This window comes from Haplochromis burtoni, unplaced genomic scaffold (assembly GCF_018398535.1).
Source record: "Haplochromis burtoni strain Fernald_Lab_line unplaced genomic scaffold, NCSU_Asbu1 Contig_44, whole genome shotgun sequence".
Taxonomy (NCBI): Eukaryota; Metazoa; Chordata; class Actinopteri; order Cichliformes; family Cichlidae; genus Haplochromis; species Haplochromis burtoni.
The window spans coordinates 1,162,443-1,188,522 of NW_024582405.1; the positions used below are offsets into that span (position 1 = coordinate 1,162,443).

At 43.0% G+C, this 26,080-nt stretch overlaps 1 protein-coding gene across 27 annotated transcripts in view; it reads left to right on the plus strand.

Moving 5' to 3' along the window:
• celf2 (cugbp, Elav-like family member 2) overlaps nucleotides 1-26,080 on the plus strand; it is a 236,789-nt gene that overhangs the window by 65,954 nt on the left and 144,755 nt on the right. For 6 of the 27 annotated variants that reach the window (XM_014333209.2, XM_042220145.1, XM_042220146.1 and 3 more), the window contains exon 1: nucleotides 9,550-13,250. The exons of the other annotated variants lie outside the window; for them this stretch is intronic. In XM_014333209.2, the coding sequence (XP_014188695.1) occupies nucleotides 13,174-13,250 (77 nt within the window). In that variant the 5' untranslated portion in view covers nucleotides 9,550-13,173. Of the gene's footprint in view, nucleotides 1-9,549; nucleotides 13,251-26,080 lie in introns of those variants that run through there. 27 annotated transcript variants of the gene reach the window in all.

Here is a 26,080-nt window from a genome sequence, read left to right on the forward strand (position 1 = left end):
TTTCAACAGTGGGCAAGACTGTGTGGGAGTTCCAGTCATGTGTTCTTAAAAAAGTACATTTCCTGACGTGCTAGTCGCTTATTCTGGTGTGTGATTATGTCCAATTATGTCTTTGTCGGTAAAAAGCTATAAAATTGATGATGATTCAGAGCTCACAAAGTTCTGACAGCTACTCTAATTCTTAATAGCCTGCAGCTCAATGCTTCCTGGTTCAAAATCCTTAGGAAATAACACTTGAACTTTTTATTCTTTCTTTGCAGTTTTCGTACCAATCCAGTGGGTCAGGTTGGACTCTTGGTGGCGTCATTCTGGCCCACGGGCCATATCTTTGACACTCCTGGTGCACCGAAAACTATGTCGCCCACAGTTGCAGAGCTTGACTCTTACAAGGGAACTAAAGTGAGGTCATTTAGACCTCTACCTCAAATTGCACCAGGACTACCCTCCAAAATTGGAGCCAAATAGTTAATATTTCAATTCAGAGCCAGTGTGCTTTAACACACTATAACCTTACCAACTGTTTTATAAATTGAAGTAAAGAGAACTCATGTCAGAGGAAACTTGCAGAAATAATCAGCACATCTTCCCCTGAGAGTTTGCTTATGTGAGCTAATATTAGTCCTCTCTTGCTCCACCCCTCCTATTCCTCCTTCTTTCTTTCCTCTTGGAGCACTGGCAGTAAAACCAAGCAGCCCTTCTCATTCACCCCACACAGTGTGCCTATCTAATGGTGTGGAGGATATTACGCTTCTATTAGAGCTATGACCGTTGGTTTAGAGTCACTGCCTCTCACTCCCATTTTCCCAGATGGGTCAGGGCAATGGGCGTTAAAACGGCCTCTGTTCCCTCCTCCCCCTTCCTCCCCTCCAGCCTTCTTGAATCTGCTAAACCAGCCGTCGAAGCCTCTGTGAAGGGAGCGCACCTCGTCTCCGCGCTACAACGATTTAATCTGCCGAGCACCTTTTCAATCAAAGAGTGTCAGGCAGGGCCGCTCTCGACACGACTCTAATACAATGCATGGACACACACGTACAGGAAGTGAGGGCGAGCAAGGGCGACTACTCCTGCGCGCACGTGCATCACATGCCCAGGCGCAGATCAATACTCGCAATCATACAGGTGACAATAGGCGCAGGTTTATCGCCCCTGATTCACACCCTGCTATCATCACCTTCTCAAAATCGCACAATCAAGGGAGGGGAGGGTGAAGGCAGAGGGTGCATATGCGAAAGAGGAAGGAGGGAACAGAGCACGGGAGCTTGCAGGTACATGAAATGTGTGAATATGTGCGTGAAATGAATTGAAATGGGTGTGAAAGTGCATCTATTTGCAGGCGGATGCATATGCACATCCCTTTGTATGCCTGTGTGTGTGTGTGTGTGTGTGTGTTTGCATGCGCATGAGTGAATTTCCGCTGTGTGCGTGTGCGGCAGATGCGTTATATTCCTCCTTTCTTTTTTTGGAGTGTGTGCGTGTACATCTGTGTGAGTGTGTATGAGGTGTGTATGTGTGACGGTTGTTATCAGAATGACACCATCCCACTCCCTCTCTCCTGCAGCCCCAGAGGATCAGTGGAGCTGCACCAGTTTCAAATGAAAATAAATGAGAGGCAGTGACCGCTACTGCCTAGGTCCCGCTTTAATGAGGAAAAGGAGCAGAGAGGGAGGGAGGAGAAGGAGAGGACAGAGGTGGTGGAGGAGGGATGAGAGGATGGGGAGAAGGCAAGGGGAGAAATTGGAAAGTGAGGGTGAGATTGGCCCGAGTTGGCAACGACGGGACCGAGAGAGAGAGAGAGAGAAAGAGAGACGAATGGAAAAGAGAGGAGGGGGTGGTGATGAATGGAGGGCCTCTGTCTGTCACTGATGCGATGGCCAATTACAGTTGGAGCACGCTCCGATGCACTGCAGGTGGAGCGGACACTGTTTTGAGTGGCCAGAGAATATCCCTCCATCCTCCATTTGCATTGAGAGGAGAAATCACTGCACAGTGTACAACTTAGAGCAGCTTTGGGGGGTTTACTTTGTGATTCAATAGAACATTACACCTTTGTGGATCTGGGCTGAACTATACAGGGATTTTTTTTTTTTTACCATGCATCTTCAAGGATTATACGCTCCCTTGAGGTATATTTTTCTTTTACTTCCCAAGCTTATTAAACCCTTAAAAGAGTAATGAAGCACTGCTTTTTCAGCTTGGGGCTCGTACCAAAGTTGTGTAGTGACATGGTAGTGTGGCCGACACGTCTGGAAGTACAGCCGACACATTTTAATGCACAGAGTACCACTTTAGTGTCTTTTTTAACATGCAACGTGGTCCAGTGGGGTTCAAAAGAAGGCCCACAACATCTGAAAGAGACAATGTAAGGCCGTACACATGGTGCTCTGCTTTTATTCTCACTGTTGTGGGAAGTTTGCATGGTAACACGTGGTTTATTATTATAAAAGAGAGTATTTTTCACCCAGACAATGACAGAAAAAGAGAAGCCAAAAAAGGAAAGCGAAATTAAAAGTGAAAAGTGAAGTGAAAGTGTAAAAATCCCAGACGTCAGGTAGAGACATGTATACAACCCACCATCGTACAAAGATTTATTCTTCTGAATCTAGTAAAATCGCATTATGAAGCAGTCGAGCGACTGAGTTTCAACTCAGTTTTATTTATATAACACAGCAAGACTTGTTTCAGCTGCTTTATATCATAAGGAACCCACACTATCACACGATATGATAATAATCAGCACACATTCATACATATACATACATAAAGCTTCAGTAAAACTATGGAAATATATAACAGGATCCTATTGTTTAGGATATTAACCTCATCCGGATCCTCTAACATTGTCCTTATGGAAAATCAGAATGAACAGGGTGTTCTCAAAATAGGTTAAAGGTTAAAATTATTATAACTGTGGAAGATTCTAGATAAAAATTAATGGTAGCATGTAAACACAACAGTAGTCAAAAGAGTGGAGAGAGGAAGGAATGCTCGCTGCATCATGGGAAGTCCCCCAGCAGCCTGAGCCTATAGCAGAAACTACAGGGTCGTTCAGGGTCACCTGATCCTTAGTGATCCTAAAAAATATAGACATACGCTTCCTGTATTCCTACATGACACTAGCATTTCCTAGCAGTATCCTTTATACACTGGTTTTCGCAGGATTTTTAAATTAAGTCTAAAGGTTGTGTTACATTGTTCAAAGAGCTGCTCGAAACCACATAAAGCTTTAGGTTGGAGATGTAACTTAACCAAATTTCAGAGCTTTTTACTGCCATAGAAACTCAGGTGTAGCATAACTTGATACAAGCCTTTAAAATATCACAGAATTAACCCAAAAAGAGCCATGGGGCTTATTGAGAGTTTGCAGATATGAGGTCAGCAGCGATGCATTTCTACTTCAGCGCAGCTGAGCGTTGTCCATGCCTGTCTAGCAGAAACTATTAAAACTAGCAGACAGCAGCACAGTATACCCGGGAGGCCTCTTCAGGGGCAGAGGACATCAAGTGTGTGTGTGTGTGTGTGTGTGTGCAGAGAGAGAGATACAGACAGACCCACACATGTCATGTCGAGACCACCGGTGCAGACATTAGTGTGTTAGGGTCAGTGAGCAGGTCAGGAGGTATTTGCTCGACAGTGTTGGACTTGATCACGATGTCCTGTAATGCGGAATTTATGTGTGTAGTCTACGTGTACATGTGACTCTAGAGGTCAGAAGCACGTGATGTGATTTTTCCACTTTGAACAACTTAAAAATTGCACTCATCCTTCTCTGCCAAACTAGAACAGACAGTCACTAAACTCTTTACAGTAAATACTTTGGCTCACATGTCTGTCTTGGATCATTGCCCAATCATTCATTTTGCACTTTAGATCTTGCCGATACTTCTTCTAATTTAGACTTTTCCCTCAGTCTCAAAAGAAATCGAGATCTCACGACATGTACACATCCATTACTAAGGGCTGTCGCCACCCATTTTGGTTACCTAGGTGACATTACAGAAAAACATTTAACATAAGGTCCTGGCTGAGGGTAAAATAAGTAGTTATGAATAATTAATGAAATTGTTGCTGTGGTGCCAGATGTGTAAATGTGCATAGCTCAGAGGAAAGACTCCAACAAATAGCCACAAGCAACAAACTTCAGCTCCTGTTAACATCTTGTCAAACCCAGATTTCACTGGTGTGGTTCTCCAGCAGCTTGAGTATGTAAACTGTGTCTCTTTGCTGTTTGGAGGTAGCGTCTGGATTTACAGCTAATATGCTATCAACATCAAAGTGCTGATCATTGTTCCCCTTTGCGGCTCACAATGTTATCAGTATAAGTCGTTTTAGTGTGGTTCTTATTATACTAATGTTTGCCAGGAACATCAGTAATCTTGTTACATGAATCTTATAAGAGTAATCTAATGAAGTGAGGGGTTGAGAAAAGCTTAAAAAGCCTGGTTGAGGAATTTACACTACTGTCTCATCCCAGGGCGCAGCGTTCCTCTCTTCTGTCAGACATCAATAGAATAAGTACAAGCTGATTCTTTCGGTGTTTGTACTTTGGCAAACCTGCAGGTTGGAGGTCAAAAGGTTGACCTCGTCACGCGTTCCATTAAGAACTTTGTTCTTCTATTTTCTACAGCTTATCGGGGTCTGTTTGACGGGTGGAGCAGTCTAAGCAGAGATGTTCAGACCTCCCACTCCTCGACCACCTCCTCCAACTTTTCTGGTGGGACACTGAGGCATTTCTAAGCCTGCTGATCATCTCTCAAGCATGTCCTGGTTTTGTCCCTGGACTTCCTCTCACTTGGATACCTAGGCGGTGTCCAAGAAGAAGCATAGTCAGATGTTCTGACTTTTTACCTTTAGGCACTAATATCTACTTGGGTAGATGTAGGAAATAATGCTTACCTAGTGTTTATAAACACTTCCTAGTTCTATCAGAGCTTTCATCCTGTTTCCTTTCCACTGTCGCCAAGTGCCTGCTCATAGGGATCGTCTAATTCTTGAGGTGTTCCCTGTATTACCTGAGGTGACTGTTGTTGTGATTTGGCAATGTTAATAAAATTGAAGTAAACTACATTGAATTAATGCCAGCGGGTCTTTTGCAGATTGGCGTGTTTGAAGAATTGGCCTGTTTCACTATTGCCCCATCATAACACCAACGCCAAAGTCCACCGTGTATAAAGCTGACATGTCAGCGGATTTGACAGTCTGACTGTATGAAAATGGTTGGGTAGTATTTTCTCATGTCAGCAGTTTGTTTGTGTATGAGCAGAGGTTTTTTAGGGCAGTTCGCTGGATATGACTGGCACTCTGCATCAGTGGTTACAGTACTAGATTAGTACTACTTTATTACCCAAGGACACGAGCTCTGTGGACAGTGCAACTCATATTCAATCCAAATGGAAAGAACAAGAAGACCAAAATGAAACATGCACAAAATTAGCTTCTTTTTAGTCCTCAACATTTATGTCGATATTAAGAAGTGGTATTAAGCCTCAGCTGTATATTGTTTAATCCCTGAACTGCTGACATTTTCTTCTATTCTTTCTTATGCTAATATTTGCTGCACGTGAATCTTCACATACTGTGAAGGTAAAAAAAATGTTTGAATCACCATAATAACCTTCTTTTTTCTTTTTCACAAAGTGTCTTCATACTCAAGCCATCTTTCTTTCTTGGCGCCGCTCGCGTTTTCACGTGATGGTATTTGTGAATAGGCCTCTTTATCCTGGAAATGACAATATATGTGACACACCTGACAAAACATGCATATAAAGAGAGTAAAAAGTGAAGGTTGTGCTAAAATGTTAATCTGAATTCTACTCTTGATTCAGGGTAAATAGATGTTTAATAAAAATTAAAAATTGAACAATAAAAAAGCACTGAGCTGAAAACCCCTAGCCCGGTGAGTTTGTGTGTTTTGAGTCAGATTGTGTTTCCAAAACAGGTCAGCGAGCATTAGGGCACTGCAGCCCACTGCAGGTAGAGATGGGATCCACGTTAACTGGAACACGATGTCCTAACCAGAGTCCAGCAAGGGCCAGAAACAAGCTGACAGAGAGGGTGAAGAGAGGGAGAGGTGCAGTGAGTGATGGAGGAGAGGGGAAGGAGACAGATGAAAGCATGAAAATGGAGGACAGAAGGAGAAGGCGGCTGGAGAAAATATGGGAATGAGATCTGAAGATTGAACAGTGAGTGGCAGCAAGAGCGATGGAGAGAGTGTTAGAAAGAGATGTCTCTACTTTTATTTGGTTTTCAGTCCGCCGTTCTGAGCTTAACAGAATACGAAAGTAGCAGGAGGACTCGGCTGGACTGGGACGCCTGTAATAGCCTTTCATTTAGGAAGCAGTCTATCTGCAAACGCACACACGTGTACAGTGCGGAATAATCACTGATCAAAATGGGTTTTTTTTCCAGCGACGATGAATGGTAGCAGTCAGGGTCTGTCTGGTTTTTGCTCCTCACATGTCCACTTAGGCTCAAACGCAGATGCTTGCTTTTCTGAATTATTCATGAACCCCTCATTAAATATTCACGTGTGAAAAGCCGGTACCATCAGCTACCCACAATCCTCTCCTCTTGGGTGAGGTACAGGCAGGAAAGAGAAGACAAGCAGGATGATACTCATACTTATGTACCTAACAGAAAGCAGTTTTATTCTTTTGTTTAATTTGTTTTTTTAGGATCGCCTCTTTTTGGTCCTCCCTCTTTGTTTCTTTCTTCTGTCTTGCCCCGCCTTATCTCCTCCTGTTCTCCTTCGTTCTGGGTGATCAATTCGTATTGCTCGGGCAGCTGAGCCCCCCTGAGCCCGGGGTTAGAGAGATGAAGGCAGGGAAAAGATAGAAATAACTAGACAGAGGGAAGAGGCGAGAAAGACAAAAGTACAGGAGAGCAAGCAAAGGCAGAGCCAGACCTTGCCACAAGCAGGGCCTCTTGGCGAACACAGGACCCTCGGGTGAAGAAATGGGGTGATAGGAGAGGTGATGGCTGAGGGTGGAAAGAGACGAGAACAACAGCGGCGGCAGGGAGAAAATAAGGTAGAACACAATGTGTGAAATGTTCACTGGCTCTGAAGACTGGTCCTGAGTAAATACAGGCTCAAGGATGCTTCTGAAGTCTTTGTTCATGCTTTCACAGCGGCGTGCACACAGGCCTACAGCGATTTTAATATTCACTTGTAAATAAACCGTAACTATGGAGAAACGACGGGCTCAGTGGTCACGCCCGTGCATCAGTCATCACCGAGCACCAAGAACATGACGAGGTCTTTGAGGTTCTGCACACCGGGGTTCTCTTACATGCTGTGCTGGTTTAATTATGAAGGTTTGCAGCGGTGTGTACTCAGGGGGGTTTGGAACATAGCCGGCACAAGAAACAAGTGTAAACTTTCATGAAATCTCAGTGAAACTTGGCCACGGATCAAAATTTGAAGGTTTGAGGTGTCATTCCCACTGTTCCCACCACCTGTCAAAGCCCAAAGGCCTTCATTTTAGCTTTAATCAAAACTTTACTTTCATGCTTTCACAGTAGCAGTCTTACACTTTTACGAAGTCTTTGGAGACTACTTCATATAAGCTGTTTATCCATATAGTGGGATGGAAATGTTTCCTAGACTTGGTGTTTATTATTAGTGTTTATATGATTTGAAAATGAATCTAAAACACAATAAACAACATCATTAGTCCTGAAGACAATCCCTCATTGGGTGTCTTCACGATGTTGCTGAAGAACCCTGTCCGACATGTTCGTTCAAAATCCTATATGTATGCGTCGGTAGATTGAGATGTGGTGGGGCAAAGGCCGTAACATGTGGTTAACTTAATTTTCACATTTATCAAACCATTCAGTGACCCAAAGAAAGAGATTGCTCCCTTGACGATAGAAATGCTTCGTCAAAGGATAAAGGCGATCACTCAGAGCAGCTTTGTATTGATTTGCAGTGACCCTTCTCTTTAAAGGACCCAAACTATCCTTTTTTTTATAGGTGTACCGAAAACTCCAGATCAGGTGCAGTTTTTTCTTTTGATTTTTTAACGTATTTTTTTTTATGTGGGACTGTTAGTTTGATAAAATTAATAAAAGAAGAATTTGGATCCAAGTAGAGCCATAATTCTTGCAGTTCAGCTGAGATGGTACCCTCCTTCTCCTCCCTTTAGAGTATGTCATTTTAGCTGCCTTAGTCCACCCTATACATCTGCAAGCTGCTTTGAAACCCATCTCCACCCCAGCTCCTTGTTTAATCTCACGTCTGGTTAAATAATGTCTTTTTGTTCTTTTTTTTTTTTAACCACTGAATATAAATGAATTGAAAATTCAAGTTGCTTTAGACTCCTAAGTGAAATAAAGCCACTGCGTCCCTATTGTAGCTTAATTTGATCCACATGGCCAAAATCTGTAGCAAACCTAACCCAGATACAGATCTATTGGCAGCTCCATGGGCAGTATCAGCGTCGCTCTTTCACTGTGATTCTTTTTCACTGGCCTCATGAACATGGCCATTTATCACATGTAATAGGACTATCTCAAGGTCTAGGGGCAAAGCACGGTCTTTCATTATCAATCTATGCAAGGCTCCATTGTTATGTGGAAGCCATGAGGTCAGGATTTATCCTCTGTAGGCCCCACTCTTTTTTTTTTTTTTTGCCTGTCCCGTTTGGCTCTTTTGCCATCAGAATTGTTGTCTAAAGGCAAAGAAAGATGCCCAACGGATTTACTTTACCAAATTGACCATCCCAGCCTTGCCGTAATGGTCCATTTGATTCACCTTTTATTGTTTATTTTATTTTCACTTACTGAATACGGGACAGACTTGACTGGGGGAAAGAAGGGGAGAAAGAAAGAGGGAAAGAGAAACAGCTGAGAAGAGGGACGGGGGAGAAGGGCAAAAGACAAAAACCAACAGAACGGGCAGAGAAAAAAAAATGCATATATCAATCACCTGGATCACCTGCTGAGAAAGAAAAAAGAAAGCAAGCAGAAGAGAACAAGAGTAATAGAATAAACAACATCACAATGATATATGGGAATATGACAGTAAATACTAAATATTAAACATTATTGTGCAGCACATAAGATCAACAGAACACAGTGTGCTTTGAGGTAGGAGCCAAAAAGGGTGTAGTTTGTGGGTGTGATCACCCGTGTGTACACCTGTGAGCATGGACGCGCTTGTTTTTTGTTTTTTAAAAGGTTCCTTCATGTAATGATCTGCTAGAGGGTGTGGGGGGGCCACAGCCCCGTCCTCCAGGGCATGAAGCAGGTATGGAGGAGATCAAAACTCCAGACATCCAGAGGCCCCCAGAACACAAGAGACCAAGGAAGACCAACAGAGGGGCAGCTCACTCAGCAGCCGCGGAGCAGAAGCCAGGGGGAGTTGCAGTGACGCGCCCGTGAGCTCCGCCGGCAGCCAGCGTGCCTGAGTGACCGAGCCCCAGGCCGAGAGGCCGGGGGCACCCCACCTCCGAAGTGGCCCGAGCGAGCCCCAGGCTCCAGGCCCCGATAAGCGGCCGCCAAGGAGTGAGCCGGTGTGTACCTGGACGCCCATCCCCGGACACAAAGAACCACCAACGCACCGATGTCTGAGGGAGTCCGCCACTGGCAGGGGAAGTGGTGGTAGGGGGAGATAGGCCTCCAAACCTTGGAGGGCCTGAGATGTCCCCAGAGACAGGCCCCACTCTTAACATCAACCTACAGCCAGTTGTGCATGATCATGCTGATAGAGTCATCCCTGTGTTATTGAACAGAAAATGCATAATCTTCCTCTACGTGAAGCCCATTCTTTTCTATCAAAACAGGCTTTTAACACCAAAGTTACGTACTAGTGATTCTGGAAAGGCAGAATATTGTTTCAAATTCACAGCAAACCACTGTGCAGCTATATAAATATGGCTATACATGCATGTTAAATGCAGAAGCAAACAGCTAGATCTCAATTTTGCATGTTAGAGCAATGCCTCATATCCCCTCCCCCTCCTCTCAGATCCCCGCCTTCTTTTTTCTTTTGCTTACCTATACTCTCCCACATCAGTGCTGAAAGAAAGGCAAGCAGTAATCACAATAAATAACATGTATACAGAATAAAGTATAGACCATGTCCAGAAATGAAATGTACAATATGTACAGAGATAAATATATACATGCAAAAATAAAAGGTGCTAGTCAGGCCAGATCAGGTATTTGCATTGATTAGGGCTATTGCTCTCGTTTAAAAGCTGCCCCTGAGTTTATTTGTCTGTGATACAAAGATTTGTTTATAGTTAGAAACAAATTAGGGGACATGCACTACATTTGAATGTTCAGTTCACTCATTTCAAACGTGATGCATTTTTGCTGCAGCGGCCACGCTGTGAGATGTGTGCGCAGAAGCTTTGGCCAAACACAGACATGCAGTTTCAGCTTTAAGCCGTTTAAAATGTAAGGGTAGTGGCTGCTGTCGTTTTCAGCATGGTTTTCAGTCAGTAATACTGTGTGATGTTGACTGTGACCAAGTCTTTGGGGTAATACAGTCAATCAACTTATGTTGTGTTCAGATGTCTAAATGACATTTTGGGAGACATTTGAATTGGCAGTTTAGTTGTAATGAGCCATGTTTTGGTGTTGTGTGCCCATGTTTCAAGATTTTCTCCTCTGATGTAACAAAGAAATGCAAATAAATTGTAATTTTTTTAGGGGGAACGATAAAGTAGGAGTATGAAATGCAATCAGAAAGTTTAGTGACTCCACCTATAAAAATCACAAACCTTACCTGATTTAAATTTGGCCAGTCACTCGGTTTGCAATAAAAGTGATGTGGTGAATCCAAAATATGGAGGTCTTTCTTATTCTTGCGAGCCGCCATCTAAAAACGGTGTTCGTGAGCACCAGGTCAGGCCTGAAAATGACAGCCTGCTATGGGAACGCAGCCCATTGTCATGCAGCAGTTCGTTATATAATGTTCAGCACAACCCCTGGTCTGATGAGGGTCGAGTGTGGTGAAACATGCAGAGTCGTCCCCACTCCTGGGACACTCCAAGCCCTAAGGCACTGATGTAGGATCAGCGTTTCCCATCCACACTGTGACCCGGGTTCTCGCAAGTAAACATGCAAGCTGACCCCCCGAGCACAGCCGCGGGCCAAGTCCCACCCACACCATACACTTACCCTGCTGTATGTGCGCATACTGAGCTTTTTTTTTTTCCCCTCCCATTGACCCAGATACTCATATTCTTCCCCCAGAGAGCCGCCTCTCTCAGTCTAAGAGAGCCTCATTATTTCACTGGAGTGCCTCCCCTCTTTTCTCCATCGGAGGAGGACGAAGGAAGTGGGGCAACCTGGCAGTCGTACCGCGCAGGGGTACGTTCAGGCCCACACGGGTTCCACGGGGAGGCATGCTGGATCCACACAATTAATGCAGTGTAAAACCGAGTCAGCAAATTTGCAGAAAATTATGAGCAGGTTCATTATTACAAGGCTGTCCCAGAGCGTAACTGCACCTCCAAATATGGTCAACTCATTTGATTCTAAATCAACTAACCGGCCGTTCTTTTATGAAGTTACCACACTGAAGCATGACTGCGCAGCACTCATTAGTAGCTTACTGGAAAGTAAGGATCCACTAAACTGATATTTGGTTTGTTGATAGATTATTGTGGCCTCATGATGCGTGTTCCCTTAATTTAGTCAGACTGAAAACAGGCTCACACTGAAAAAACCCAGTGATCTATGCTGGTGTGGGTGTTTGTGGTTATTATCTGAGAGATGGTGACATATGATCCATTTGAGTTTTCTTTCTTTTTTTTCTTTTTTTTTTAAAAATTCCCCCATATCAATAGCATAAGGTGGAATTTTACAGCTCTGTAAAATAAATGCACAGACGTCCATTTTCCTGAGGAAGACTGTGGAATTACAGCCTTACTGCTACAAAGGAAGCCAATGCATGCTTCCATATATTTTGATTGGCAAGAACGGCCAGTGATTTGGGATTACGCTACACTAGCCCCCTTTTAGCGCTCCTGCTTTATCAGCAGAGTGGCCATACTGAAATAAAGGAAGCCCCTTTGTTTAGATGTGCAGAATTGCAAAGATGAAGAGAGCATCACACATACTCGCATAAAGCCATTAACAAAATAAATATCTAGTCATGATTTCCAGTAACTGGTTAGTGCATCCACGTTTGAGCTTAGGCTAAGCCATCTTTAACCTCTTAACACCCATCAAAATAGAAATAATATTACATTGAATTCTCACCTAAGTGGCATTCCGAAATGAAAATCACAGGAGAGACAGGAGGACAAGTACATGTAAGATTTAAAAGGTGAAACCTTCGAGTTTCTGAAACTATGTTTGTTTAGATCTAAACTAAAGCAGGTCACTGGTGAGCTGGTAGATGCTGAGAGGTTAAGTACATTTCTTCTTGAGGAACAAACATTTATTATTAGTATTATTATTATTTTGTGTCACTAACAAAAGTAATAGAATCTTTAAAAGCATGATGCCACATAAACACTGGCTAGAAACCACGATTAAGTCCAGTGGAAGATATTTAATGGGTAAATGTTCCGATCATTCTAATATTTGTGCGCGGTTAGCTTTATCTCAGAGGTTAAACTCTGCGTCTTGGCGCCGACTGCGTTTGGAGACTCTCCGAACATAAACGATTGAAGCCGCCTCCTGTTCGGAACATCGTGTGTAGATGTGAAAGGATCCTCGTCTGTGGTGAACGGCGCGCTCTGGTAGCCGAGGAGACCTAATAGTTAAAGATCAGCTGCAACGCTATGCGCCACGCCTCCACGGCTCGACACCTGGCTCTCCAACAGTCCGTCAGTTGCGCTGTTGCGGAACGGTTTTTCAGACAGGACCGGCGGAAGACAAGCGGGAGGTAGAGAGAGAGAGAGAGAGAGAGAGAGAGAGAGAGAGAGAGAGAGAGGGAAAAAAGCGAATGGGGGGCAGGAAGAGGAGAATGTGACAACTGCTGGATGCGGACAGAGTGTGTGCGGCTGGCTACACTGCCTTTGGGGAGGCCTCGGCTCTTGCACCTGTCCCTCTCCGTCTCCGCGACCAGGCGCAGTTTGGACGAGAGCGACGCTCCTTTATTTATCAGGCAGGGCGCACAGCGGCGGAGGCGCACACACACTCTCTCACACTCTCTCTCACACACACACGGACGGTACTGTACGCACACACTCATACACAGGGCAGGAAGGCAACATGACTTCATCCTACAATCTGGATTTTCTGCCCGATATGATGGTGGAGAGCCGCCTGCTCGTTCCCGGGGACAGAATGTGAGTTATTCGGCTCTTCTTCTCGTCCGCCAGTGGCGTGTGGGTGCGTGTGACTGTGTATGCTGTCCTGAAAAGCAGCTGTCCGATGTGGAAATGTTGCTCTGCTACTTGATATGTGACCAGAATCGGGGTCAGAATGAAGGCTGGAGCCCGTGTGACTGTATCTGTGTGTTATTGTGTTAGTTATGGCTTGTTGTTATTAATATCCGTCGATAAATTGTGCGGGGATCGCAGGAGCGCCCGCGGCTGTTATCAGCTATAGACAGGATGGTGATGAATGAACGCCATTATGGGAAATTAATGCCACCGCCGTGAATAAACCCCGTCTTTACTAAGCTGTATTATCCGGCGTGTGTCGTCAAATTGTTGTATCCCGTCAGGTCGACTCTGGGAACATTTAGAGCATCGGCTTTTCCATCTCGCTCCGTGGAGCAGAGGAGGGGAAGTTGCTTTGATTTGCGGCAGCCGCCCATCCTCATTTCTTTCCCCGGCTCTCGCCGGGCTGGAAGCGGCGGGGTCGGGACCGTGCGGCGGGCGTCGGGAGCGCACGATGCCGAGACCCATAACGACCGACGGAGTGGATCTGTGGTTGTAATAAAATAAAATAAATAAAACCGCAGGGTGGGAAACACAAGTGTTCTCAGTCACACGAGACTCGATCAACTCCACCACAGGCGGGCTTTTGTTTTGGTTTTTGCGCTCTCATCCCGTGTTTTTCTCCTCACTTTGGACTCTTGGATGAGGGGGGAAACAATCCGAGCGACTGGAAGAGCAGCAGCACCGCGGCTTTTTCAGCACATTCGGGAATGCACGGATGACTTGTGTCCCGTGGTTCAATTGGATTTGTTGTAATTCAGTTAAACTCCGGAATTTGTCGAGCAGGGACAAAGGGAGGGTTTCATCCCGGCATGATGTGTTTTTTTCCACATGCAGCGCATGTCCCACTTATGTCCCCTCAGCTCACGGCGCCTATTTGTTGAAGGCTCGTGTTCTTTCTCTTTTTTTCCCCTCTCTCCGTCCTCAGGAGAGAAAACGTGCATGCAGGCTGTGCTGTGGCTCTTCTTTTCATTTTCTCATGAAGGTCTTTTTTTCAGTGTGCAGTCAGTGTATGTTCGATTGCTGCTGCACTTAACTTCTGGTGACTCATGGTGTAAAAGCATAGAACAAAAGTAACGAAGTGTGTGTGTGTGTGTGTGTGTGTGTGTGTGTGTGTGTGTGTGTGTGTGTGTGTGTGTGTGTGTGTGTGTGTGTGTGTGGTTGGGGGAGTCATGAAAAAACCTCATAATGCTTCACTTTGAGGACACTAATCTACAAATGTCATAAAACAGCATTACAATAAATACAATAATGCACGTGGAGATTAAGTGTCTTCCATAAAATGCATAATTAATATTGTTGCTATACTAAAGAAACATGTAAATAATAAATGTCATGGATAAGAGACCCTTTATGCATTAGCTTGCAAATTCTGTGTAAGTCATGTTGAAAATTGCCTGTGAAGCAAAGGAAAATGTGTCTGTTCAGTGAAGATTAAATACAGTAATATGAATGTATATTTATACTAATATATATGCATACATAATAGACTAGGGAGAAATATCGGTATTGGCTGATATCAGTCATGTTCACTGACAGCACACAGAAGGATAATATCATGTTATCATTTTTAAGGACCAATTTGATTCTCAAAAAAGGCCAAAGCGGTTACTGCCTGGTTGTCTAAACATCCAAAAATGACCAAATGTTTGCTGTTTTTAAATGAAAGTTACATAAAAGTGGAGCCAACATGGAAGTGGTTTAAAAATTCATTCTTTTTAATAGACAGACAGCAGGAGGCGACTCCTTTTTGTATGGAAGTCTTTGGGAAAACGGCCTTCTTCTCACTCTGTGAGCTTAGCAAACGCTTCCTGGTCAGTGTTTGGCGTCGCTCACTAGTTTTGGCTCATGTTGAATTGAACATTCAGTCCATTTTCTAAATCGCAGCCAGAAAATGGGTTATCCAGGATATGCTTATTAGCTAAAGGCTTGTCAGTCAAGATCCACCCTTTGCTCATCACTTCCAGGTTTAGTAAAACCACCTCTGGTTAATTAATAGCCACAAAACTAAATATGTCTCATACATTCCAATCAGCACCAGATATGTTAGATTTTAAATATTTTTCTCAATCAGTGCAGTGAATCTCTGTTTTTTGCTATATAAACATAGCTATGAAAAAGATGACAGCCTAAACTAGCTGCACATTATTACAACTACATAAAAAGTGTTGTAATATCATAAATGGGACTCGAAAGTCAGTATACGTTTCCTGAAATAATGAATAATAATGAAATAATTCATTGTAAAGCACATGTAGATATTAGTTTAGCTCTGTTATTGTTGCTTTGTTGTACAATTTGATGTCATTCTGGCCCCCAAAATGTGATAAAAACCACAAAACTTTAGGCAAAATGACTCTCGTTGAGCTGTGTGTGATGCATCAAATAAAGTGGTCACACATAAACGTTGCTGTTTTTAAGTGTCACTAAACCAAAAGAGACCGGTAACAGTTTCTCTGTATCACTGTAGGAAGCTGTACGCTGTACAATACTCCAAAACTGCATTAATCAAGAATTATTCATCCTCCACAATGATAAAAGGCCAGGGCACACACTTTACCCTGCAGAGTCTCCCTCCATTGAGTCTCTGTAGTGTATCACCCAGATGTTATAGTGAAGCGATGGCTTTCTCATTAATCAGTGTCATCGTTGCTGACAGCGTGGACCCCGTGTATAACTGGCGGGGGTGGACGAGGAAATCATCACGCTTCCAGAAAGCCTTCTCCTTCTGATGCGCTTTGCATCGCCAGTTGTGTGTATATCTGCCCCGGAGTGAAGGATTTATGAATAATGTGCGTCGCAGGAATTAGACAGGCCTATCTGTGCCCTCTTACCCAGCTGGTAAGGAGGCGGACAGGTTGAACTAGATAGCACTTATGGAGATGACACTTTGTATTTACGTGAACACGCCTCTCGAGCTCACAAGAGGTGCTCTTAGTGATCTTTTCACTTTTTTTTTGTTTGTATCATTGTTTTTTTAACAGCTCTATTTTTCCAGGAGCAATGTAAAAAAATATTTGCATTCATGTCAGCTCCTTTGCTTCCTCCCACCTGATACACCTTTGAAATTCTTTCACTCTGCTGATTCCTTATGACTGGGATCAGGTCGCGAATTGGCTTCATTCCCTCTTCCTGTTCCCTTCCAGTAGCAGCTCCCTCGTTGATGCTGACAGCCCCTGACAATATCAGACTTGACAAATATTAGCTGACATCATAGCTAATATGGAAAATAAATGGGACTAATGGTCTCCCTCTACTCACTCCTATCCAGCCTGAAAACGCAAATAAGGGGTAAAATGAGAGAATCAGGAAAAATTGTGGTAGACCTGTGCCCTTTTCTTTCCACTCTTACTTTGACTCTGAAGCCTAGACTGTCTCTGCCTGTCCCTGGGAACTATGTGACCTTCTTCACCTCCTTAAGCTGAGTGTTGAATCCCCATCTGGTAGAGAACTGTAACGTTCTTCGAGGTCCGTCACACATCCAGGCTGAGGAGGTTCGGCCTTCAGCAATCATTGTTACACATTAATGATCAACCGTGAAGCAAAAATCTGAGTAAACACGGGATTACTAACTAGAGACTTGAAAACAGCAAATGCTTGCGGGGTGTATGCATAACCCGAATGTATAGCTTCCCACCGAATGTCTTTATGACCCTCCTTCCCACTCGTCTCTTCACTTCCCCTTTCTGACCCCCCTGCAGATCATGCAGCTGTGAGGGTTCTGGGACAGACAAGTAGAAAACTTTATGTCAAGATTACACGTAGACCATGCATGCATTTGAGTTTATCCGGTCACAGTGTGCATAGGAAATACAAATAGGGCTTCAAAATACATTAAGGACAATGGCTATGAGCTCAACAATTGAAATACAATTCTTCAGACACTTTCCTTTAGATTTCATGTAATGACATGCAAAGAAAATATGTTCACAGGGGGATGTGATGAGTTTATGGGAGCGATGGGTGACTGGATTGTGCTGATAAATGATGCATACAGCAGCAGGACAGCATGTTGTGTTTTTTTAAAGAGTAGATAACACAGAACGCTTCAGTTTACATAATTGTTAAAATATTAGCAAGCCTGACAGACAAACTGTGACATCTCACTCCATTCTGAAGTCTGAAAGCCTTCCATTGACCTAAAGTCAATTACTTTCCATTCAATGTAAAGTACTGCTTGCCTTCTTTCTTAGTAATTTTCTTTCTTCCTGCACTGCAGACAGGGTGACTGGCTTCACTTAGCAGCCTCGTACCGAGATAGCTACAACCACACTTCAGACTCGTCCCTCTTTGAAGGCTGAAAAATCTCCAGAGTGCTGTCACTGCTTTCCACCATGTTTTCACTGATTCAGAACAATCCATATTGTTTGCCTGCACGTCTTGAGCTTTGCAACTGGTACCAATGATGCAATCGTGCATGTTTTTCAAATGAGTTGAGCTCGTTTTCTCAGCAATAATTAAAATCTGAAATGTAACTATTAACCGATGAGGAATTTCACCCGGCTTTAAGGGCAGAGACGGGCAGCAGCAAAGTGTTCTCATGAGAAATGCATGTGAGGAGGAGGAGGACAGACCACGAGGTTTTTTGAAGGAAGAATAAGGAGGCGGCCTGTCGAGTGTGCTAGGAAAGCTGTTAGCGCCACTAATGCTTATTTTAATTCATTCTATTTAAATTTGACCATTGCTATGCAGACCTTGATCCAAATGTCACTTAAGAGGAAATTTCAAACCGGTGATCACAAGAAATCCAAAATCAGATATTCCCTTTAGTGCTTCAGCAGGGGGGGGAAAAGGTCACGCTGGAAGTACATTTGCATATTTTGCCAATCAGCATCACTGCATGACAAAAAAAAAATAGATAAATTATGTTATATTCAGCTGTACCGCTTCCAAAAGGAAGGGTTATAAAAACGCTGATGCTTGCATGCTTTCCTCAGACTCACAGGAAACAGTCGCCACATTTCAAGGTTTGAAGATGTGCATAAAATGAACCCTCAACAAAAGTGCAAATTATATCCGTATTTATCACAAAACTGGTAATTATTTACCATTTCTGCCTCCAATAACAACCAGAAATTTTGCACAATCTTGGCAGGTCTGACCACAGTCCTTTCAGGTTAGACCTTTGTCTCTGCTGTCGTCGACGTCCATTGCTTCAATTAAATGTGTAGTCCAATGAAAACTCAGCTCTTTACAATTACAGGAAGTAGATTACACCTTCTGGCAAATCGCGGCACATGCAGATGATCAGACTGGTACATCCGACTAATCTCAGATGTGAAATGGCAGCGAAGAGAGATCAGTGGAAGGAGCATGTTGAAAATTGACGTGGGCAGAGCGGGAGAGGTGCACAGAAGAAAAAGTATGAAAGAGGGAGGAGGAGGAGTGATGGTTTGACAGCATACGACTCCCTGGACAGACATTTGGTTGGATTTAAATTGTGTCCTATCAGAAGTGGAGATTAAAAGAAAAAGAGGGGGTAAAAAAAAAAGAAGACAGGTAGCGATGATGGTGGCGATTGTGGCTTTTTCTCTCTCCCAGGCTAAAGAAAGAGGCTTAACATGACACACACAGGCATCCAGTGATGAACGATTCATCAGCAGATGATTCTGTTATGACTGTTTTTGTTCATAATGGTGTTATTTTAGCGGGAAACATGTACAGTGTGTGTGATATATGATTTGATGGAGTCGTCTTCACGCATCAGCAGCTGCAGCGTTGTTTCATGTCGTTTTCTCTCAGTGTGTGTGTATGTGTGTTTTTGTAATGTCATAATGATGAATGTCTTTCCTCTGCTGGGGCTCAGGAGCAGTTGTCTGTGGCTGACACCGCTGTGTGTAGGTGGTGATGTATCACGACCGTGTGTCTAAGGTCTCACTGTGGATGTTTGTGTGGATGCGTGAGTGTGTGGTAGAGGTGAGGCTGTGAATGAGCAGGTGTGTCCGTTGTTACATTACGGGGTCAACAAATCGAAAAGTTTATGTGGGCTTAGATTGCCTTTTTTGTTTCTTGCGTGAGTGTGTTGGCTTCCACATCTGTAATGACCCTCTGTCCTGAGTGCAGAGCACATCACACCAGTGTTTATGACACTAAATTTCTCCACTAAAGTTAATTTAGATTCCATCACTTCTTCGGATCCACCAGATTGCTGGTGACAAACTTAGAGTTGAAGTTAAAAGAGTGTGTTAGCCACACGTAAAAGAGGAGCATTTTTAGAAACCACAGGTTACTGGCTCTCAAATTTAGTACTGCAGTTCTCCAAATGCTTCACCCTAGGTGGAGGCTGAAAGGTTGAACCCACAACTGAAGTGTGCATCCTCAAAGCTAAACTCCAGGGAAATTCCAATTTTTCACCTTTAACACATCATAATGAACGTTTATTTAGGGCACAAGCACAAAGTAAAGTTCAACACTAGACAACGGAGTGCAATAGCACTGCATAATTTGAAGCCCATTATAATAAATGTTAACGTAACACTGCAGTAAGGTTACTTGGGTACTGAAGAATGCGTGAAGAATGTGTTATTTATCAGTACTTAACTGCTAATTCCTGATTCAGGACTTGTACTACATAATGATTACTTAGATCCAGCTGGGCGAGTCTATAGGCTGTTAATGAATAATCTGTTAATGATAGTCCATAATTATCCATATACTGATCCAACACCCCACTTTCTTCCAGATGAACTTGGCAGCAACACCCAGCAGCACAATACAGTCATCATCATCACTCCAACCTTAGTTATTCTCTTTTGTCCCTTCAAGTAGTGAAATGTCACACAAAGTACTTAGTACTTCCTCCCTGCTGCAAGATTATGTCACTCTTATGGTCCCCTTAAGTAAAGTGAGCTACTTAGTACACCTTAACAAGTCGCCAGTCTATCGCTAACACTCACATTCCTACCTATGGCTAATTAAGAATCACCAGGTAATCTAACCCCACTGACTGCAAGTCTGTGGACTGTGGGAGGAAGTCAGAGAACCCACATAAACACAGGGAGAACGTCCAAACATCCACACAGAAAGGCTCCGGCCAGAAGGTGGATTCAAACCTCTTGCTGTGAGGCAACAGTGCTAACCACTCGCCCCAGTCCTGCCCCAGCAGCAGAAGTGATAGTCGTGATTGTCACTGTTAGGTATTGTGGAACGTCTCAGTAGCAACTCGGGCCCTTTTTTACTTGTCCTTTAGAAACTGAGAAAGTTGTTGTGCTTCTTGTCAGAATTTTGTAACTAACATAAATTAATTTTTTGTTCCTGTTGTGAAGCAGAACACATTTTTGTAGCTGTAAAAGTTATCTACCATTGAACTGCCTAAGCAAGTGTATTTGTCAGCATTCAAGAAATACAACTCCTGCTTCCAATGCAGTGTGTCAGTAACCTAAAGTCATGACTTAACTTGTTCACTGCTTATGAAATACTTTAAACTTTACTCACACCGTACTTGGTGTTAATTAAGCTGAAGATACAACAGAAAATTTGAGTTTCGAACACAAGTTTCAGTCAGCGTCACAGTTGGTAACTGTAACAAGCCTTTTGAGTTCCTAGCTGGATGATCACTCTGTGTATCTTAGAATATTGAACTATCCCTGCTCAGAAAGTTTGAAAAATTGAAAGTTACAGATGTTAGTGGATCCAAACATAGCAAGGACAAGGAGCAGGATTTGAGCTAATAATCACAGTCGCCATGAGTGACTTTTGATCTTCTACGTCCTAATGAGACCAGACCTCCGAGTGCAACACCTCATTTGAGACTCATACTACATACTGTGCATGTCGTGCTGAAAAAGAAGTAGTGAGGGCCCAGTAGCCGGGCAGATTGTGAGGATGTGGCTCTTGTGATGGATTTATTGTACTAAGTGTTCGCTTTGACTTGCATCTTGCGTAATCTGCATTCGTTACTGAATGTATGCATCAGCTAGCTGATGATCTCCTCGTGATTGTCTCATCCTTCTTTTCCCCACTGTCAGCCATGTTGGCTGCATTTCTCCCTTTTTTTCAGCCGGGAGATCACGCTCGTCTGCTGTTTTTGAGTGTTTGCTTTTCCTTTCCTTTCCGAACATTTTCCCTGATTAATCTAATTCAACACGTCCAGAACGGTTCGATACATTTGAGTGTTTCTGTCTCTCTGCAGTGGCTGCAGCTCATTGGCCTTCTTATTCAAGTCAAGTACACTTTTTTAAAAGCATGTACACAGACTTTACCTTATCAATTGAGCTGTGGAAAGCAGTGTTTTGTGTGTGTGTGTGCGTGTGTGTGTGTGTGTGTGTATAAAACAGTCTTCTTGTGTGTATTTGTGTCTGAGTGGTTTTTTTTACTGAAAGGAGAGAATTTCATCACTTGGCCTTGAAACGAATGAAGCATGCACATGTTTTCAGTGCAGCACACACACATTTCCACCCACGTAAATACGCAGAATACACACCACGTGACACACGTACACACACTCACACACAAACCTAGTCCCCACGTTGTTCACATCATGTCCCTGGGCTGTAGTGACGGGCAGAAAAACAACTGAATCCTCAGAGACTAAGAAAACACAATGATGCTCTCCCTTAAACCTTTTGGTTTATGTATATCTGTCCTTCTTCTCTGTCTGTTTCTCTCCTTCCTTCCTCTGCTTCCTTTCTTCTGCTCGTCGTCAATAGTCAGCTATTGCGTTTGTTCTGTGCAGCGGCATTACTCTGCCTTGCCAGAGGGAGAGCTTACCTCATGCATGTCTCAGTAGATTTTTTCTACCCCTTCTTCCCCACATCCCTCGCTTTATCCCTCTTTGGCCTGTATCTTCCTCTCTTTCTCTCTGCACTCCCACTCTTTCCCTCTTTCTCCATTGAAGCGTGCTAAATGCTTTACCTCTGTCAACTCATGAGTCTGAGAGGAGCTCATTATTGTGGAGAAGGAGAGGAATTCGGGATTAGGAGCAACATTCGTGGACCGAGGCTCTTGTTCAGCTAAAAGAGCCATCAGAATTACAGACAGTGGCAGACTTACCTGCGTTAGTTGGCGCTATTATTCGCTAATCACTGGGACTCAGGGTTTTACTGAATTATAACATCCCTTTACCTGCACGAATAAAGTTTGATTTCAAACACAGTAATAGACCACGGTTTTCAGTAAATATCAGGTGCTAATACCATATCTCCTGAGCCGTTTTCACACCTGCTCTGCACCCGTGAACATTGCTAGACGTTACCTACAGGAGAAGCATGTGAGGACACAATGGGATCAGACATAAAAGGGGTGTTTAACCTGCCAGGACTCCAGTATCAGTCCACTCGATGTCTGACTGAGCTGATTTGCACCAGTGCAGGTCTACTTCAGAAAACACATTCACCCACAGATCTGTATCATTTACAGTGTTGAGAATGAAGTCTGGGATGTTCGAAAGACAATTTTCAGCTACTGTCCTGTTGTGTTTCGTCCTAGATTTTCTGGGCTGCACGTGCATAAACAACTTTGTAGTAGTGTAGTAGGAGTGTCTTTACAGTTATGAAGAGAACCTGTGAATGTGTGCATTTACAGGGAGAAAAGTCATGGCACAGAGACTCTGTTGAATCTTGGTTGCAGGTTTAGAAGCATTGTTCTTACACAGGCCAAGTACAAATACATGTTGGCTTGTCAAACAGTCTGAACCCTCCTAAGACCCCTTGCCCACGGCAGATTTGAGGTTCACTGTATTTTGCAACTTTTGTAACTTTCTGAAAATCCAATCCAAATATCACTTGTACTGTTTGTTACCGTTTGCCAGGTTTCCCAAGTTGAAAATGTTGACAGGGGTCGAATGTCTCTCTCCAACTCCGTTTTTTTTTTACATTCTTCCTGCAATTTCTTGGCTCTGTCCTCTTCTGTACAGCCATGTGCAACACCATTTGTGCCTTTGAGGGCATGGTATAAAAATGTCCTCCTTTCCCCTTATACCAAGATACCAAGCATTGGGACAGAAGTCACCATGCTTGATGCTCTAGGGTTGGCAACTTGATGAATATATGTGTTATTGGTTGCTGACCAAGTCAGTCCATGACTTCTTTGCATAAGTTTTCATTGTTGGAAGTTGCTTATTTGATGGTTTGTCTCTTTGAGTTTGCTAAATAATTGACTTTAGCACCACAAAATGATGCCAGCTTCGTTCTTGTTGTGATGATGATGACCTCAGCTTAATGAGAAGCTGTACACAGACACCGGTAAAGATTCTCTTCAGCTAATTATCCCACCTATCCCTTCTCTAACGTACACCCATGTTACTGTGATCATCATCTACCCTTTTTGTTAATGTCAACACTGCAAGTTGTCCATCTGCTTGATGTTGGTTCTTAAGTTTTCTAGTTAAGTATATTTTAAAGCGAACACGCTCACAAATACATCTTTAAATATATCAGATATTATACGGTGTGATAATGGTCGATTGGAAAATTTTAAAAACATCACCCAACCGTGCGATTCATCGTGGTTTAATGCTACTCTCCACTCTTAGTAGTACATGGAGACCTGCGTGTGTAATTAAGATGTAATCTGGGCATAAAGCGATACATTTGGGTGAGAATTCTCCCCAAAATACTGGCACTCAGTCGCTGATATTCAACCCCAACAAATCACCTCTGGCTTTGAAACTTGTCTCATATGCAGAATGCACACGCTGGCCTTTTGCATACATTTATTGGGCTGGTTAACTTGCATGAGTGTAACTGTGAGACCACGTGAGAGCCGGCCCGGTGACATTAGACAGCACTGAAACTTGAAAGGGTCTGATCACATGGCATTCAAAGGTCACAGAAAGGTCAGCACCACCTGCCATCAGTGTGCGGAACATCTCCTGCAATATAAATCATATGCAGGTCTTCAGACTCTTTTTTTTTTAAGGGGATAATCCTGCGTGTCCTTATTGTTCGATTTTGTTTCACTCTTTGGTGCTAATTGGTTGTTTTCTGTGACATCTATTGCTTGTCATACAAGCAGCGTGACCATCGCTGTGAAGTCTTTCTCTTGGATTAATGGCTGAATAAATCCAACTATGTGACATTCATTACCGTGTTTGCTCATGCACATGGTACCAATCCAGCTTTGTTCTAAACAAATCATAATTTCTGTCGTATCACTTCTCTTGCACTCTTTCCCGGAAAAGGCAAACCGTTCTCGGAAAATTCAAAACGCCAAATGAAATGGCTTTCATGACTGGCTGGCAGGTTGACTCATTGTTGTGAGTGGTATCAGTAAGTTAGTGGCAAATCTTTCCATGGAAGATGATACATTAAACTAATAATGCTGAAAGAGGAGCAGGTGTAACTTGAAAATGAGAACTTGCAGTATCCTGCACCTCGAACTCACCCCGTAATCTCTCGGTTAGTATACGGCAGAGAAAAATATTCAAGTGGCATAAAATTGTTCATTAATGTGCATTTCTATGTAGAAAGCTGCAAAAGCTGCAGTTCCACGAGTAACCACTTGAGGCTGAATCTGAAACCAAGTGTGAGCAGAAATAAATGGTTTTTCAACAGGCGCACAAAGCAGTTTTAGTCTAAGTATAACATTGTGCAAAAGTCTTGAGCCACCTCTTTCTTTTCTTTTTTCTTTTTTTTTTATTACATTTGAGAAATAGCTGCAGTGATTTATTGAAACACATGCAAACATGCAGGGAAATACAGTGTATAAGGTCAATATTTGATATGACCACCTTTATTCTTCATCATAGTCTGATCTCTCTGAGGCGACTTTCTGTAATTTCTTTAAAAAGTCTTCAGGAATAATTCTGCAGGTTTCTTGAAGGACATTCAAAGCTCTTTCATTCAAATGTTCTGTTTTCTGTCAAGATGATCTCAACTGCTTCAATAATGTTGATGTCTGAGCTGTTTTTCCAGTCATGCTTTTACTGCATTGGCAATGCGTTCTGGATCACTTTCACGATGAAAAATGAAGCTGTTGCTGATCAGACTCTTTCCAGGTGGTATTGTATACTTGTTAAAAATATAATCTTACTTTTCTGTGTTCGTAATTCTGCTGCAGACACTTAATATTGAATCTCTCTCCTGACCTGTCTGTACATACTGACGATGATTTGGAACAAAATTTTCAAATTTGGATTCATCACTCCATCAGACCTGTTGAGGTTTCCAGTTCAGCTCTTGTGTAATTTGGCATCCGTCAGCCTTTCCTCTTTGTTTCCCTGCCTTAAGAATTGCTTTTTGACAGCCATCTTTCCACTGAGACCGTTTCTGATGAGGGTTTGGCAAACAATAGATGGATCAGCTGATGTGCCAGATGTGTCTCTCAGGTCTTGTGTCAGATCTTTGCTGGATTTTTTTCCTATTTCTTAGAGGACATGACTTTCAGATGCTGTTCATCTGCTGCTCCCATCACTTGTTATGTGTAAGACAAAAACTGAGGAAACTTGTCTGGTTTCCTGATATTCTTTAAGGAAACACTGCACACCATGCTGAGAAATGCCGGCTTTTGGCTCATAGCTCTTTGGGAATGACTGTATTTATACAAAAATACATTTTTATGCCTGTGTATATTATCTTTTGCATTTTTTCTAGATTTAAATGAAGATATTTGTTTTTGTGACAAGCTTGTGCTTCTTTGCTAAGTTCTTTTGCGACTTCGTTATGCTTGAATGCTTCAGCTCAAAAACATGCCCCTAAAATTTGTTGGGTACAAGGACTGCACTGAATCTTTTTAAAGCAACCAATGTCCAAAGAAGAACTTTGAGAGACCCTCAGAAATCCTAGAGAACAATTGCT